General features: G+C 33.3%; 1 protein-coding gene across 2 annotated transcripts; it reads right to left on the reverse strand.

The window, feature by feature from the left end:
• Positions 1 to 60: 60 nt before the first annotated feature.
• On the reverse strand, positions 61 to 2,922 carry LOC126725394 (ankyrin repeat-containing protein ITN1-like). Of its 2 annotated transcripts, XM_050430103.1 has the most exons (4): positions 2,406 to 2,922; positions 1,818 to 2,233; positions 699 to 1,134; positions 61 to 599 (listed from the first exon to the last, which is right to left on the reverse strand). In XM_050430103.1, exons 1-4 carry the CDS (start codon positions 2,857 to 2,859, stop codon positions 100 to 102), a joined length of 1,806 nt encoding a protein of 601 aa, XP_050286060.1. In that variant the 5' UTR covers positions 2,860 to 2,922; the 3' UTR covers positions 61 to 99. The 2 variants fall into 2 exon arrangements, with proteins under 2 accessions (XP_050286060.1, XP_050286057.1); XM_050430100.1 differs by having other exon boundaries at positions 61 to 1,134.
• Between the last annotated feature and the right edge of the window lie 13,565 nt (positions 2,923 to 16,487).

Raw genomic sequence — 16,487 nt, forward strand, 5'->3', positions numbered from 1 at the left:
GAGAAACCTCACACTTCCAAAGAAGCACAAGAAGAAAAAACATACTGAACAAAAACAATATGTAAGAAAATCCTTCATTGTTACCACTACATTAAACGTTCAGTATGAGTGATATCCTTGACGGTATGTGCTCTCAACATCCGAAATTTGACTTTCTATGTCAACACCCTCCCCTCTATCCTTTCTTTGTTTTCTCCACTTCCGTTTCCACAGCCAGTGCTTAACCAGCATCACACCTAGGCCGATAAAACTTGCTCCCAGGGTGCCACTGCTTATTGCTATTAGTGTGACAAACACCCATTCTGTCCCTTGACTGTGAGGAATGATCATCCATGTGGCTGCAGCAAAACCTGTTGTCATGAATGCCACAGCTACCCACATGACCTTGTGAGCAACCACCAAGAGTCTCATCTGTGGCTTCCTCTGATAGGGGATGATGCTGACAAGAACAACCACTATGGATAGAGAGCTAAACAATGCAAGGTTGTTGCTTATTGCAAAGACCTTGAAAGCTGTTGTTCTACCAAGTATTGACTTCCCTTTCATTTCTCCATCCTGATAAAATCCACCGGGAGGGCTAATTCCAGCAGCAAAAGTAACTGTAGCAATCAAAATGGCAACAAGTGTTACAGTGTTCCTAGCATTTTGTAAGGCTTCCATATATATTTTTTCATGCTGCTTATTTCGGTAAACGTCACCTATATTTTCCCGGTGCCTTCTGATAAGATGCTTGTGTTGTCGCATATTGGTTGGGGATAAGGACTCTTGTTTATATGTTTCATTGCAAAATGTCTCTCCAACTCGGTCGCATGGTGATGATGTTCTAGAGTTGGTTCCCTTGCTTAATCTAGGTGAGCACTTGCATTCATAAGACACATCCAAATCATCATCTATGCAACCCTGCCATGAAGAATTCTTACGTATAATAGGCAGCTGATCATTGGTTCTATCTACTTCTGGTGAACAAGATAACAACTTGATACTGCTTTTACCACCAGCTTTAATGAACTTGGATTTAAGTCGCCGAATTTCTTTATTTTTCTTAGCCTTGTTGAGGATGTCAAGTGCTGTGAGTCCTTGAAAGTTCAGAGAATTAATCTCCACTTTTGTTTCGTTGATCAAGTACTCCACTATCTGGTACAGACGTACAATAAAGAGCACAATTAATAGACGTGTTCACATGTAGATTGACAATGATAATGCTTGTACCTTTAACTTTTAAGTAAAGTAGATTAGAGAATATATTTTGCTTTTTGCATATCGATTTAATAGCTTGGTATGAAAGAATAAATCAATTCGAGAACATAACACAGGAGCAAAGTAATAATACCTAGATGATATTCAACTATGGACACAAATGACCTTTAATTAATCTTTTTTGTGAAGAAAGGATTCAGATAATGACACAGGAAACCAACATGAAATGATGTAGGTGGGAGATAGAACTATTTACTCTCTCTGTTTTAATATATATATATTATATATATATATATAAATGAATGATCTAGTAAGTTTATTCATGAAAAACACTAATTTAGCCAAACTTGTGGCATCATAATTATTAATACCTACAATTTTCCAAATTTTCCAAACATTTCAGAAAATTAGTCAAAACTAATTAGATTACAAGATGCACAACATGATGAGCCATATAAGTCAGCCATGAGAATTACACCAAGTTCATTTTATATTTCATGCTTGTGCCTTATGCCATCCTCATGTTGTGATTGTAGTCTCATTTTATGTCTCATGCTTATGGTTTCAAAAAAAAAAAAAACAAAAAAAACATAATTGAAATTAACATCCATTTCTCTCACCTGATGGTGCCCAACAGAAACTGCGGCATGTAAAATGGTGTTACCATTTCGATCTTGACAGTGCATGAGATTTGTACCATTGGAGACATGCACTAAGTACACTAGAGCATGATATTGACCATATCTCACAGCCAGATGAAACACTGACTCTCCCTCATATGTGGCATAATGAAAAGATACCGAAGCCATCTTAACAAATTCTTCAAGGACTGAAACTCTGCCATGCATTGATGCCATATGCAGTGGTGTAAAACCATTGTTGTTATAGTGCAGAGCCAGATTTGCATCACAGCTTAGGAGCATCCAGGTTATATCCGTGTGTCCACGGATGCAAGCATAATGCAATGGCAAGTTTCCATTCTCATCAATCATTAGAGCAAAGTTGGGACGCGCATCTAGTAACTCCCTAACAACATCTGCACCAAGAGTAGTCTAATTTTAATACTTAATAATAATCATATAGAATAAATGACTTGGTAAAAAAATATCACAAGTTGGACTTAAAAATCAATGGAAATGTGTAAATCTTTCATGTGAATAGTTTATGAATGAGTATAATTTAACTAAGAAAAATCTCTTGCTACTTACCAGTATGTCCTTTATATGCAGCCACATGGATACAAATTTGATCAAACACATTTTCCTCTAAACTTCTCATCCCGGTATTATTTAAGAGGAGTTTCACCACGTCATAATGGCCATTACTACAAGCTATGAAAAACGCACTCTTGTTTTCAGAGTTGACCTTAGAGGCTGCCATTGGATTGGCCTCTAATAGCAGCTTCAAGACCTCTGCCTTCCCTAGGCGACAAGCTTCATGTATTGGAGTCTCAAGCTTCTTGTTTTCTGCTGCAACCAAGTCAGGACACAACTTAACAATTTCGGATACCATGTCAACGTGTCCTAACATCGAAGCAAGGTGTAATGCAGTGTCCAAGGAATCAGTTGTTCTTTGCTCAAGAATTCCTTCATTTGCTTGAAATAAACTGATCAAAGTGGGTGTGTCTTTTATCCTAATTGCCTCTAGAAGCCTAGAATCCATCTCCTGAAGCTTCAAAGCTATATTATGTTTTCCTACGAGGCTTCAACTTTATACTAAAGAGGAAAAATATGAGTTAAAAAGTTATGTTCCAGTCTTTTTAGACACCTATATATAGGAAATTAGCAATGATGTAAACTACTTCGTTTTTAGATGCTTTGAAAATCTGCTTGCAATGGGAAATGATAGAGAAATTGAGTAAGAAAGAATGTGTCTATTAAATTCCTGGACGGTTTATCTAATCTATAATGTCGAATGTCAACTTCTTAGTGTCTTCTAGGAATGTGTCTATTGACTTCCAAATAAATGTTTTTAGTCAATAAGAATCTTTATGTTTTGTGGTTTTGACATTATATTATTTATATAAGTAAAAAAATATTTTTCCACGTTGTATTCTTTCCCCGAAACCTTGTTTACAAGACTTTAGTGTGGGAAACTAAGAATTTTTGGCTAAGAAAGTTTTTCGTTTTGTTTGATTTGCACTTTGTTCTTGCCCGGAAAATGTTACAGAAAAAGGAAGCTGTTGGAGATGAGGATTCGGAACAAGGTTGGGCCCCCAATACTAGTTGTGATCCATAATCATTGGGAAACTTCTTTTAAGACTTTTAAGGCATTGTTTTGTCGGTCTTGATATTTTATAGTTTAAGTTGATGATCCATAAGAGTAAGCCCCACGGCTTTTCCAATCCTTTTCAAGCTTCTAGATAAAAGTATGACAGTCGTTTATTGTCAATAAATAGAGTTCCTTTTTGTTGTTCGAGTGTCATGAAGGGGTGTTAAATCATTGATTAAGGGAGTTATTTTGTGTTTTTTTTTTTTTTTTTTGGAGGAGGATACCTCTTTAAATAGTTAATATAACATATAGAGATACACTTAACCTAAAAGGCCTATACTATACTAATAACCTATTAGAGCATCCACAGCAGTTGAGCTAAATTTTTAACAATTTAGCTCCACCAAAAGTTACTTTATCTATTTTACCTACAAACATACTGCAGGAGTGGATCTATTTTAGCTTTCAACACAATAAAATAATATATTCATCACAATAAAATAATATTTCTACTACAATAAAATAATAATATTTCTACTCCTCCAATAAAATAATATATCACCACCATCACCACCACCACCACCACCTCCACACAGCACAAACATCCTCCACCAACACCACCACCACCACTAGCAGCAGCCCACAGCAAAGGAAAAAAAAAAAAAAAAAACCCAAATCCTCAATCCAGACCAAACCAAATCACCAACCGGAGACAAACCCAGCACAAATCGGAGACGAGAGCTTGATGAGTGAGAGAGATAAGAACTTGTGACGGAGATGGACGGCGTGGGCTGCGCTGGGACAACGACGGCGTGGACAGCTTGATGAGTGAGAGAGATGAGAGCTTGCGACGGCGTGGGCTAGGCTGGGCTGGGACGGCGACAGACGGTGTGGGCTGGGGCTGGGACGGCAACGGTGATGAGTGCTTGATGGAGTGAGAGAGATGAGTGAGGGAGATGAGAGCTTGCGACGGCGTGGGCTGGGCTGGGCTGGGTTGGGACGGCGACGGACGACATGGGCTGGGGTTGGGACGGCGACGGTGATGAGTGCTTGATCGGAGTGAGAGAGATGAGTGAGGGAGATGAGTGTTTGATGAGGGAGATGGAAGAAATAGTGCTTTGATGTGCGGTGAAGAAATGGAAGAAAAGAATGAAAAAAATAAGTTGAGTTTTATTATTTTAATCGGTAGTGGGATTAAAAAATTATTATTATTTTTTAGATGAGTGCTATAGTGCACATCTATAGATAGATGTACACTGTAGCAAATAAGCTAAATTTTATAGATATGGCTCCACTGCTACAAGCTCTTTTTGCTATATTGGTGGAGCTAAAACAACATTATAGCTTTTTAGCTCCACTACTGCAAATGATCTTATTTTCATCATTATTTAATGTGAGAATTTACTCACACATGTATACCCAACGATCTTACCTTCACGTGTGAGTCTTTACCTTTCTATGGGTCATGAACAAGTCCTACTCGTTCCCCTTTATCTTATGGACTTTTTCTTCATCAACATGTCATCCATGGGCCATTCATATGCCATCCATGAAAATCACATGTCAACCTTGCACACATATCCATGGAAACCCCGCACGTCCACGTCCATGGGAATCTCATGCCACACCATTATTTATCACCATTATCAACACTCATTTGTTGGGTCTTTTCTAGATCATTTATGTGGGTTTTATGGGCTTGCCTTGAGTGATATACCGTCCACACCCCGATTGTGAAAGGGACTTGTCCTTGCTCCATTTGTGAAAGGACTCTAAGTACACATACCCTGTCCCCGTTCCAATGAAGAAAGGGAACTCGAGACCTTAACCTCTTTGCCTGCATACCACCATGAGCTTTGATACTACTTGCTGGGGAGATAACAACTTAGTGAACCTCTTTGAGTATTAATATAACATATAAAGATACACTTAACTCAAAAGGCTTAAGTCGGTTATGAGCTCAACTATATTATATAAACCACTCATTCTTATTATTATTATTTGCTGAGTTTATTCTCATTATTATTTAATGTAGGATTTCACTCACATATGTACACCTAACACGAGTGCACAACTTGCACAAACAAGTGAAGAGAAAAAGAAAAGAAAATTTTTTTAATTTTTGGTAGAGAAAGATTATAGATAGTGAACTTGTCTCTATCTTGTTGTTAATTGGCCAAGTGATGCCGTATTTGAAACTCCATTATAACTTCATCCCCAAAACGACAACCAATCAAAAGTGTCAAAGTATTTTAATAAACAATTGCTTTTGTACGTGATACCATAAACATCTACCAGAGTAATAATTTTCTCCTATTTACTATACTAAGTATTTTATGTTGTTATTTTGAGGAAGTTAATTACTTAATTGTTATAGTTCATTAAAAAAAAAAAAAAAAAACCTTAGTTGTTATAGTTCATTTAATTTGTGGCTTTTAGGTCTCCTCTTTAGTTAGGCTTATAAATAGCACATCCATAAGAATTCTTCTCATCGGTCCCAAAGCTCCTTTGATAATTAGAGATGGGGCAACAGGGTAGAGTAAGATTGGATCATAGGTGCTCAGCTCCTGCCCCACAAGGCAGTTGCCCTACCTTGCCCCGTCTAGCCTCACAAGACCCCATTCTATGTTAACTTGCCCAGCCATGCCTTGCCCCGCATTTATATATTACTAAAAGCTGAAGCGTGGCATTTATTACTGTTAAGCTCTTGTTGCGCCACCTCATCGCCACGTCATTCATCACATAATTATTATTTTTTATTTTTTTCTATTTTTTTTTACAATATATATATATATATATAGATTATTGACTTTACATATTTATTTTTGTTGGTTTTAACATCTATGTATATTTCTTTTTTATTTCAAATATTCCTATAATTTTTTTACGTTCACTTATTTTTTAAATATTTACATTTTCTTCAACCTTTCTTCTTCCTTTACCTTTTCATCTCCCCACTACCCTCTACTTTAATATTACTATTCATCTTTCCCTTCATCTTCTTTTATTTGTCTCTTCTTATCCCTTTCCTTTTACTATAAATTTGTCACTATTTTCCATTATTTGCATAGTTTTTTCTCACAAAAAGTTTCTCTCTCTCTCTCCCTCTCTCTCTCTCAATGTTTGGTGGATTTTTATTTTTTATTGCATCTCCGCTTTAGGTTGATAAATTTTTTGTGTTTTTAAGAACTCTAATTTAGGTTGATATGATTTAGTTTTGTGTTTTAAGTTATTATTATTATTATTATTATTATTATTATTATTATTATTATTATTTTGCTCTTTGATTGTTAAATTTTATCCGATTACATTATAAAAAATTAAAGATAGTAGATAAAAATAAAATAGTATTCCATTACATAGCATAATTTGCACAATTTAGTGTTTATTGTTATATCTTTTAATTTTTCTTATTTTTTTTTTAATTCTCTTCTATTTTACTCAATATTGAAATTCAACCACATCCTCCTTATCATTAAATTATTTATATTTTCTCCCTCTTTTTTGTTTTAAAAAATAAAAAATGTAATATTTTACTTAAATTCAAATAAAAGAAAATTGTGCTCATTAAATTCTAATAATTTTTTTTTAACATTTACACTTTCTCCTTCTCTTTACCTTTTCATCTCCCCAAACATTCTACCTTGATATCACTCTTCCTCTTTCCTTTTATCTTCTTTTATTTTGTTTCTTTTTATTATCATCCTCTTAGTATAAATTTGTCATTCACTCTTCCATTCTTTACATAATTTTCTCTCACAAAAAAGTGGTTATTACCCACTCTTTCTCCCACAATTTTTTGGTGGATTTTTATTTTTATTTTTCTTGCATCTCTATTTTAGCTTGATAAAGTTTTGTATTCTTTAGAACTCTATTTTGCTTGATGAGACTTAGTTTTGTGTTTTAAGGTTTTTTTTTAAATTTTTTTTATGACTTTGATTGTTAAATATTATCATATTGCATTATAAATACTTAAAAATAGTATATAAGAATGTACTATTATTATATTACATAGAATTATTTGGATAAGTTAGTGTTTATTGTTATATATTTTTTTTTTATTTTTTTTTTCTCATATCATTTTATTTAACATTTAAATTCAGCCACATCTCCTATATATATCATTAAATTATTTATATTTCCACTCCTTTTTCATTTAAAAAAAATTTAAAATATAATATTTTGCCTAAATTAAATAAATAAAATTGTCCACATTAAGTGGAGTAATGCTAGGGAAACACTCATTCTCACACCCAATGCATCAAAGGAAGAATGAAATACAAAACAAATCAAGTTAGAAACACTAAATTAATAAAAAGAAACTAACAATGCATATTTAATGTCATAGAATCATAATCAAATTTTGGAAAACGATAGGTTGCCAATGGAGAGAGAGAGAGAGAGAGAGAGAGAGAGAGAGAGAAATTACATAAGAAATAAAGTTAGAAAATTTAAAAATCCATTTTTTGACATTTCATTTAACCTTATTTATAATATATATATATATATATATATAATTTTCATACATTATTACTTTCAAAAATCTAATGAACAATGCTATCTCTCATTTATCATCTTTGTTATGCAAATCATTAGTTATTAAATATATAATAATGGTAAGAAGCGTTACAAATGAGATCATTAAAAAAAATATATAAAATTAATTAGTCACTATTATTATGAAGTAGTAGTCTATAATTTTACGCATCCAAAAAAGTGAAATATATAGAGTTTTCTTAAAGATATGTGTAAAGATTCACTAAATATGTGTGTGTGTAAAGGTTAAAAAAAAGGTATTTAAGGTTTTTATTAACTTAAAAACTAATGAAAAACCAATAGTTAATAACTAAAATTATAGTATTAATAAAATATTTAATGAGACCATTCTACAAAAATTATCATGCGCAATGCGTGAGTATGAGACTAGTTAATTATAATAATATATAACTATACTTAAAATTGCGATTAAATTTATCACATAAAATGATTTGGCCGGTTGTGACTAGCCATTGTAACTCCTTTAAGGACCTACTGTGGAGCTTATTGATGGCGCTAAGGTGGTTACATGCGCTTGGGCTTTATGGCACAACAGAAATGAGATTAGACTTGGGGGAGCAAGGAAGACCGGTAAGGTTATGTTGCAATGGGCATTGCATTACCGGGAGGAGTATTATGTAGCTATGGAGTTAACCCAATCACCCTCGGTTCCAGTTGTCCAGGGATTAACATGGACTTCTCCACCCGATCGATCCTTCCTTCAAAATCAATGTGGATGGCTCGACTTTCTCGGAGCTAGGAGCAGTAGGGATTGGGGTTGTTGTAAGAGATGCTCAGGGTCAGGCTGCAACGGTGCTAAGCAGAAAATTCAATGCCCCTCTAGGGGCAATTGAGAAGGAAGTGAAGGCTCTGGAGGTTGGGATGCAGTTTGCTAAGGACATTGGTATTCAGGTTTCATTCTGGAAAGCAATTCCTTGTCTTTATTTCATGCTTTAACTGGGCTATCTCCATCTCCCTCTTTAGTGGATTCTGTGGTGCAGGGACTGCTAGAGTTTTGCAGTGAATTTCGAAAGGTTTCCTTTTCCCATATACGTCGTCAGGGTAATACACCATCTCATCTTTTAGCTAAACATGCCAAGAGCATCGTTGATTTCTCTACCGAGATGGAAGAGAATCTTTATTTCTTAAAACAAGCCCTTCTCCATGATGCATAATCTCTTGCAATTGCTTAATAAAAGTTTGTTGTTTTCCTAGTAAAAAAAAAAAAAAGTGTTTCTCAAATAAAAAATCACAATAACTCTAAACAAATTTATGAGATTCTCTACTACACTTAATAAAATATTCATCTCTCTCTCTCTCTCTCTCTCTCTCTCTCAACCCAACCCCATTGCTCAACCCTCTAAAATTTCTCTTTACTACCAGCCAGCCCTAATTTACCAACACTAGGGATGACAAAATCTAACACGGTTTGCGAACTCAACACAACTAACTTGTTTATAAATAGGTTATGGGTTGAGGCTAAACGGGTTCGAGTCATATTCGGGTTAACACGGCTAACCCGATTAATAAACGGGTTGTATTCAAGTTCAATATGTGAATCTGTCTGACCTATTTGACTCATTTAGCTTATAAAGTTATTAGTTATTTTGATATTATTACTTAATTTATGTTTTTGTTGTATGTTTATTACTATATTTATGGTTGTAATTATATTTTAATTTTAGATATATGAGAATTGATAAAAATTATATAGGTTAGGTATGACCTATTAATCAAATAGATTATTAAACGAGTCATTCGTACTGACTTTTACATGACTTGTTAATTAAACAAGTTAAATGTGTTGGGTCGGGTCGACTTGTTTAATAAACAAGTCGTGTTCGGGTTGAAGATTTTTGACACATTTATTAAACAAGTTGGGTTCGGGTCAACCTATATAGTTGAATACTTATGGTTCGACACGAAATGAACCCAACTTGCGAACTTGAATTGTCACCCCTTACCAACACATATAATTAATCCATCAAAACAACTATACCAAAAATCACACACAATACCCAAATCTGCAAAATCAAGACCCATAATCAAGTGACGATAGTAAAATGGAGAGGGGATTGCATGAAAAAAAAAAATGTTTATTTTATTTTCTTTTCTTTTCTTCTTCTTTTTTTTTTTTTAATTTTATTTTATATTGTGAGAAGGACGGTTGGATTTCTTAAATTCACATTAAACAAATCTAAAAGTTATAAAGATCAAAACAATATTTCATGAGTTTCAATTGGACCACCAAATTGAAAGTGTGCATGTCAAAATATGAAGGCTGCTTTGAACAATTGATAAAATTCAAAAAATTCTCAATCATGTTCAATAATAATATCCCTAACTTAATTAAATCCCATATCAATAGTTTATTTATTCATGTTTAAATATTTAGAATAACATTTCACAATCTAAGTGCGTGTTTGGTTTCAAATTAAAATATCAATTTATTTTATTATTCAACTTATTTTTGCTACTATTCATGGGCTCTACTGCACTTTTTGATACTATTTATAGATGTCACTGTACTATTTCAGCTAACTTTTACCTTTATCTACATTATTTTCAGCAAAAAGTTTTCAGTTTCAATAAAATAAGCGAATCCCAATCAGAGCCTAAGTGTGTGTTTGGCAAAAATTATTTTTGCCAACTTATTTTACTATCTAGCTTATTTTTGTTACTATTCATGACACCACTGCAACTTTTGGTACTATTCATGGGTCATACTGTATTATTTCAACTAACTTTTACTTTTATCTATGATACTTTCAGCAAAAAAAAAAAAAAAAGTTTCAGTAATATAAGCAAATCTCATTCAGTGCCTAAGTGTGTGCTTGGCAAAAATTATTTTTGCTAACTGATTTTACTATTCAGCTTATTTTTGTTACTATTCATGGGCCCCATTGCACTTTTTGGTACTATTCATGGGTCTCATTGTACTATTTTAGCTAACTTTTACCTTTATCTACAGTACTTTCAACAAAAAAATTTCAGTTTTAGCAAAATAAGCGAATCACAAACAAACCATTAGTGTGCGTTTGGCTCCAAATTAAAAATTCATCTTATTTTACTATTCAGCTTATGTTTGTTACTATTCATGAGCCTCACTGCACTTTTTGATACTATTCATAGGTTCCACTCATGGTTTTAAAAATTGAACCGGACCGAACCAATCGGTCCGACCAATTCAACCGAGAATTGGCCACTAATCCGGTCTGGTTTTGACTAAAAACTAAAAAACACCAAAAACCAGAAATAATTGAGAATCAACCAGTTCAACCGTAAAATCAGGAATTGGTACAATTGAACCGGTTATTGATCAGTTGTGTTGAAAACTAAAACTACACATTTTTTTCAAAAAGTTGCATTTTCCCCCCCTTCAAATCTAGCCTAAAACCTATAAGAATGATGATCCAAAACTATGGGAAGGAAGAAAAACTCAATGAAAAGAGAGAGGTAAAGAACTAAAGATTAAAATGTGATTCTTGATTTTTTTTTTTTTTTTTTTAAGGTAAATATGAATTACCTTGGCAGCATCAACTTTCTAAAATTTTTTATTTTGCAACAAAAATACTTTGAGACCGAGAAAGTAAGAGTGTGAGACTGTAATGTACGAGACTTCAAAGTTAAAACAAAGGAGAAGAATGACTTTAGCTTTCGGATGGGACTAAAGAGTGAGTTTGGTTTAGCCTTTTGAAATTGGGCTTTTTGAAAAAGTGCAGTATGAAACTAGGCTTTTTTGAAAAAGTTGAGTGTTTGGCTAGCACTTAGAAAAGTAGTGGTTTAAGTTGTAAATTACCAAAAAGAACAATGTATATATAAGGAAGTTTATTTCATTTTTAAATCAACTACTTCATAATACTTACTCAAAAAAAAAAAAAAAAAAGTAGGTGAAGTATTAATGAAGAGAAGGGGTAGGTAAATCACTTTTATTGTTATTGTTTTTTTTTTTCCTATGTCTTATCTGACTCACACCTCCTAGGGCCACGTTACAAGTTCTTAAAAGGAGCAAACTTTTACAAGACAACTTATTGAAAGTAAGAGCATCCACATCAATGGATGCAAAAATCTTGCAAAATGCAAAAAACCCTTCATTTTACACATTTTGACCCAAAAAAAAAAAAAAAAACCACATCAGTGGGTGTAAAATTATGCATAAATGCACAATTACTACAGTAACTGTGCATATAGTAATCGTGCATATATACACGGTTACTGTAGCACTTGTATTTAATATTTTAGTAATTTTTTTTCTCTCCTTGTCTCTAGTTGCTCTCACTCTCAACTAACTCTCCCTTTTTCTCATTTGATCAAATCATCAAACCATCTGATCTCTCGCCAATCAAATCATCTCTCACCATCACCATCACCCTGATCTCTCGCCAATCACCTAATCAAATCATCAGACCACAGCCTCTCATTGTTTGATCAAATCGTCAATCGCCACATCCTTTCATTGTTTGATTTCTCGTCCTTTGTTTCTCATTGTTTCTCGTTGTTTGATCAATGGGTTTTTTGGTAGAGGGCTTGATCTCGTCACTACTCATGTCGATCACCGCTACCTCACCGATTGCCGCTGCTATCTTTTTTCTTTGTTTGATGGTTTTGATTAGTGGGTTTGATGATTTTAATTAGTGGGTTTTGATGATTTTGATCGGTGGGTTTTGATTAGTGGGTTTTAATGATTTTGATCGGTGGGTTTTGGGATTTTGATGGGTGGGTTGATGATGGAGGTTGGTTTGATGATGGTGGTTGTGTGGGTTGATGATCGCGCTGCTCTAATCGTTGATGGTGGCTAGGTATTGAGTCAAGAATGAATATTTTATTGAATAAATGTGTAGAATAGACAAACTGATGTTGGTGTTTTGTAAAAGTAGATGTGTAAAATAGAAAAAGCATGTTTTTTCTTGCAAAATGGATAGAAATTATGCATCTACTAATGTGGATGCTCTAAGGGAAGGGTAAAAAAAAAAAAAGAACCATGTCATGTCAATATTTTGTGTGTGTGTATGTATATATAAGTATTAAATATATAATGATAATAAATATATATCATACATTGTTAATTTGATTCTTCACAGTTATAAAATTTTATATATGGACTGTGGATTTTGTTATTTTTATTTCCTAAATCTAATACACGAAAACTAAACTCACATTATTTTTTAAATTATATATATATATATATATATTTAACTTGAATATTCTTAGTTTAAAAACTTAATACATATATATATATATATATTTTAATTTTTATAATTTTAAAATTATTTATTACATCACCGATTCAACCACCAATCGGACCTCGGTCCAACCAAAAAACCGATAACCAGTTCATTTTTCGGTTCTTTCACCATACCGGTTTTTAAAATCATGGTTTCACCATACTATTTCAGTTAACTTTTTTACCTTTATTTATAGTACTTTTAGTAAAAAGTTTTTAATTTCGACAAAATAAACGGATCTTAAACAGACCCTAATACTGCCACGTAGTGGAATGGGATCAAAGCATATAAGACACTTATGCAGAAAGTACAACAAAAAGTATAACGACGGAAACAAAAGGTGTGATCTTAATCTCAACTCTCAAGCTTCAAGATCTTGCCATATTCAGCCTGTCTTGGCAACCACCTCCATGTATGTCATGCCTTCCCTAAGCTTCCCCAAAAAGACTGATTCTTGGCTTAGTCAAATGGTGGTTTTGTTTCTTTGGTGTCCCATGTATGATGTAACAAAAAGAACTAAACACGATTCTTGTCTTTTCATGCTCATCTTTTTTCTTTTTTTCTTTTTTTTTTCGTTTGGGTTGGTTGGGATTTGGGACTTGGAAATTAGTATGTTCCTTAAAATTTATATTCAACCCATTTTTTTTTTTAAAGCTTCAAATTTTCATGAACCAAAACAAGATCTTTTCGTTCTATAAAGTAAACGGGAAATATACATTGACATAATATTTAGAGTTATATATATATATATATATATTAATATTATTTATTTATTTTTCCCTTTTTACTGTTTGTTAACAATTACACTAGAAGGCATATGGTAGTTTGATTCTCAGAGGTGTGAGGGAATGTGGGAGTAAGGGTGAGGGAGTGAGGGTGAGGGAGTGTCAGAGTGAGGGAGTGTCGGAGTGACTGAGTTGAAATGAGGGACTGAGCTGAGGGAGAGGGAGTGTCGAACTGAGGGAGGGAGGTGTGAGTGCTGAAAAAATGAGGGATTAGGGTTAGATTATAGGTATAAATATATATATATATATAGGGTATTTTTGTAATTTCAGGGTATTGGGTTTTTATCCTGGCCAAGTTTCGGGTCGGGTCTCGGATTTTTTTGATAAAACTCAGACTTGACCCGGACCCCCTTCGGGTATTTTTTTGAAAACCCATACCCTACCCTATTCCTAATCGAATCAGGTAAAACCCGACCCATTAGGGTTGGGCCGGGCCGAGTACTCGCGAGTCGGGCAAAAATTGCCATCCCAAATTGGGCTCTTTGGGCCTAGATCCTTTTACCTTTTGGGCTTAGGAACCAAATTGTAAGGCCTTACAATATTTATGGTTGTAATTGTATTTTAATTTTAGATATATGGGAATTGATAAAAATTATATAGGTTAGGTATGACGTATTAATTAAATAGATTATTAAACAGGTCATTTGTACTGACTTTTATATGACTTGTTAATTAAACAAGTTAAACGTGTTGGGTCAAGTCGACTTGTTTAATAAATAGGTTGTGTTCAGGTGGAGGATTCTTGACATGTTTACTAAACAGGTTAGGTTCGGGTCAACCCATATAGTCGAATACTTATGGTTCAACATGACACGAACATGAATTGCCATCCCTAACCAACACATGGAATTGATCCATCAAAACAACTATACCAAAAATCACACACAATGCCCAAATCCACAAAATCAAGTGATGATAGTAAAATGGAGAGGGGAGGGGATTGCATAAAAAAAAAAAATTAAAAAAATTAAAAAAAAAAAAAAAAAAAAAAAAACTATAGTACGTAAATATCACATTTTGCAACCTATGTTTAACCTTACAAAAGGCAAAACTGTCAATTCACAATTTAAGGTCAAAATTGTAATTTGGACGTTTCTTTTTTTGAGAAGGACGGTTGGATTTCTTAAATTCACTTTAAACAAATCTAAAAGTTATAAAAATCGAAACAATATTTCATGAGTTTCAGTCAGACCACCGGATTGGAAGTGTGCATGTCAAAACATGAAGGCTACTATGTACTATCGATAAAATTCAAAAAATTCTCAATCATGTTCAATATCCCTAACTTAATTAAACCCCGTATCAATAGTTTATTTATTTATGTTTAAATCTTTAGAATAACATTCCAAAATGTAAGACTGCTACTTATTGGAAAGTACAACAAAAAGTATACGACGGAAACAAAAGGTGCGATCTTAATCTCAACTCTCAAGCTTCAAGGCCTTGCCTTATCAAGCCTGTCTTGGCAACCACCTCCATGTATGTCATGCCTTCCCTAAATAGACTTGTGAAAAAAATTGATTCTTGGCTTGGTCAATTGGTGGTTTTGTTTCTTTGGTGTCCCATGTATGATTTAACAAAAAGAACTAAACATGATTCTTGTCTTTTCATGCTCATGTTCTTACCTTTTTTTTTTTTTTCCTTTGGGTTAGTTGGGACTTGGGACTTGGAAATTAGTATGTTCCTTAAAATTTATATTCAACCTTTTTTTTTAAGCTTCAAATTTTCATGAACCAAAACAAGATCTTTTCGTTCTATAAAGTAAACGGGAAATATACATTGACATAATATTTAGAGTTATATATATATATATTGTTTTTTTTTCCCCCCATTTTTACTGTTTCTCAACAATTACACTGGAAGGCATATAGTAGTTTGATTCTCAGAAATTGCAAATAGGATAGTAGCAAGGGAGAGAAATAGTTTGTCCAGGATTTTTTTTTAAAACAAAACAAAAATCTATGAAATATGTTCCAGTTTTTGCACTTTTCATTGTCTTGGTTTAAGCTTGCTATGAATTTCAGCACTTTTCGAAATGAGGAAATTTGCTTAAAAATAGGAGTATCCCCTATTGTTTACACAGTGCTTTTCACTATGCTAATTTTCTGAACAGTTTGATGGTTGGATAGATAGACTAAATGGGATACTTGATTGTATTGTAATTATTTAGTTAGGATGCTTGATTAGTCAGTAAGGGAACCAGTATAGTTAATTTTGATTTAGCGGTCGTTAGTACAAGTAATGTGATAGGTTGAACTGGAAGGAAACACCTTATGCTGTCTCAGAGCCTTTGTAGAGTTGGAATCACCCAATTATTGGGAAATTATTTGATCAACATACTTAGGAAACATGTTTTCACACTTTTCACAGTTTTCTATCATAATAAAAGTACAATTACCATGAATTTTCATTTTTCCATACATGTGCAATGATTTTCATTCCTTTGAAAACCAAGTGAATTCATTGGAAAACAGGAAGTAAGCCATTTGTACAGAATGAGAACAAAAAGTACAAACTAGAAAATGATTTTCAA

Source organism: Quercus robur, chromosome 5 (assembly GCF_932294415.1).
Source record: "Quercus robur chromosome 5, dhQueRobu3.1, whole genome shotgun sequence".
In the NCBI taxonomy this organism is placed as follows: Eukaryota; Viridiplantae; Streptophyta; class Magnoliopsida; order Fagales; family Fagaceae; genus Quercus; species Quercus robur.

Bases quoted from the DNA above. Each gene is read 5' to 3' on its own strand.
- LOC126725394 (XM_050430100.1), bottom strand. From the start codon at position 2,859: ATGGATTCTAGGCTTCTAGAGGCAATTAGGATAAAAGACACACCCACT. The intron at 2,234-2,405 runs GTAAGTAGCAAG...CTCTTGGTGCAG, and splicing joins TGCATATAAAGGACATACTG to ATGTTGTTAGGGAGTTACTA. The intron at 1,135-1,817 runs GTGAGAGAAATG...CGTCTGTACCAG, and splicing joins TTTCTGTTGGGCACCATCAG to ATAGTGGAGTACTTGATCAA.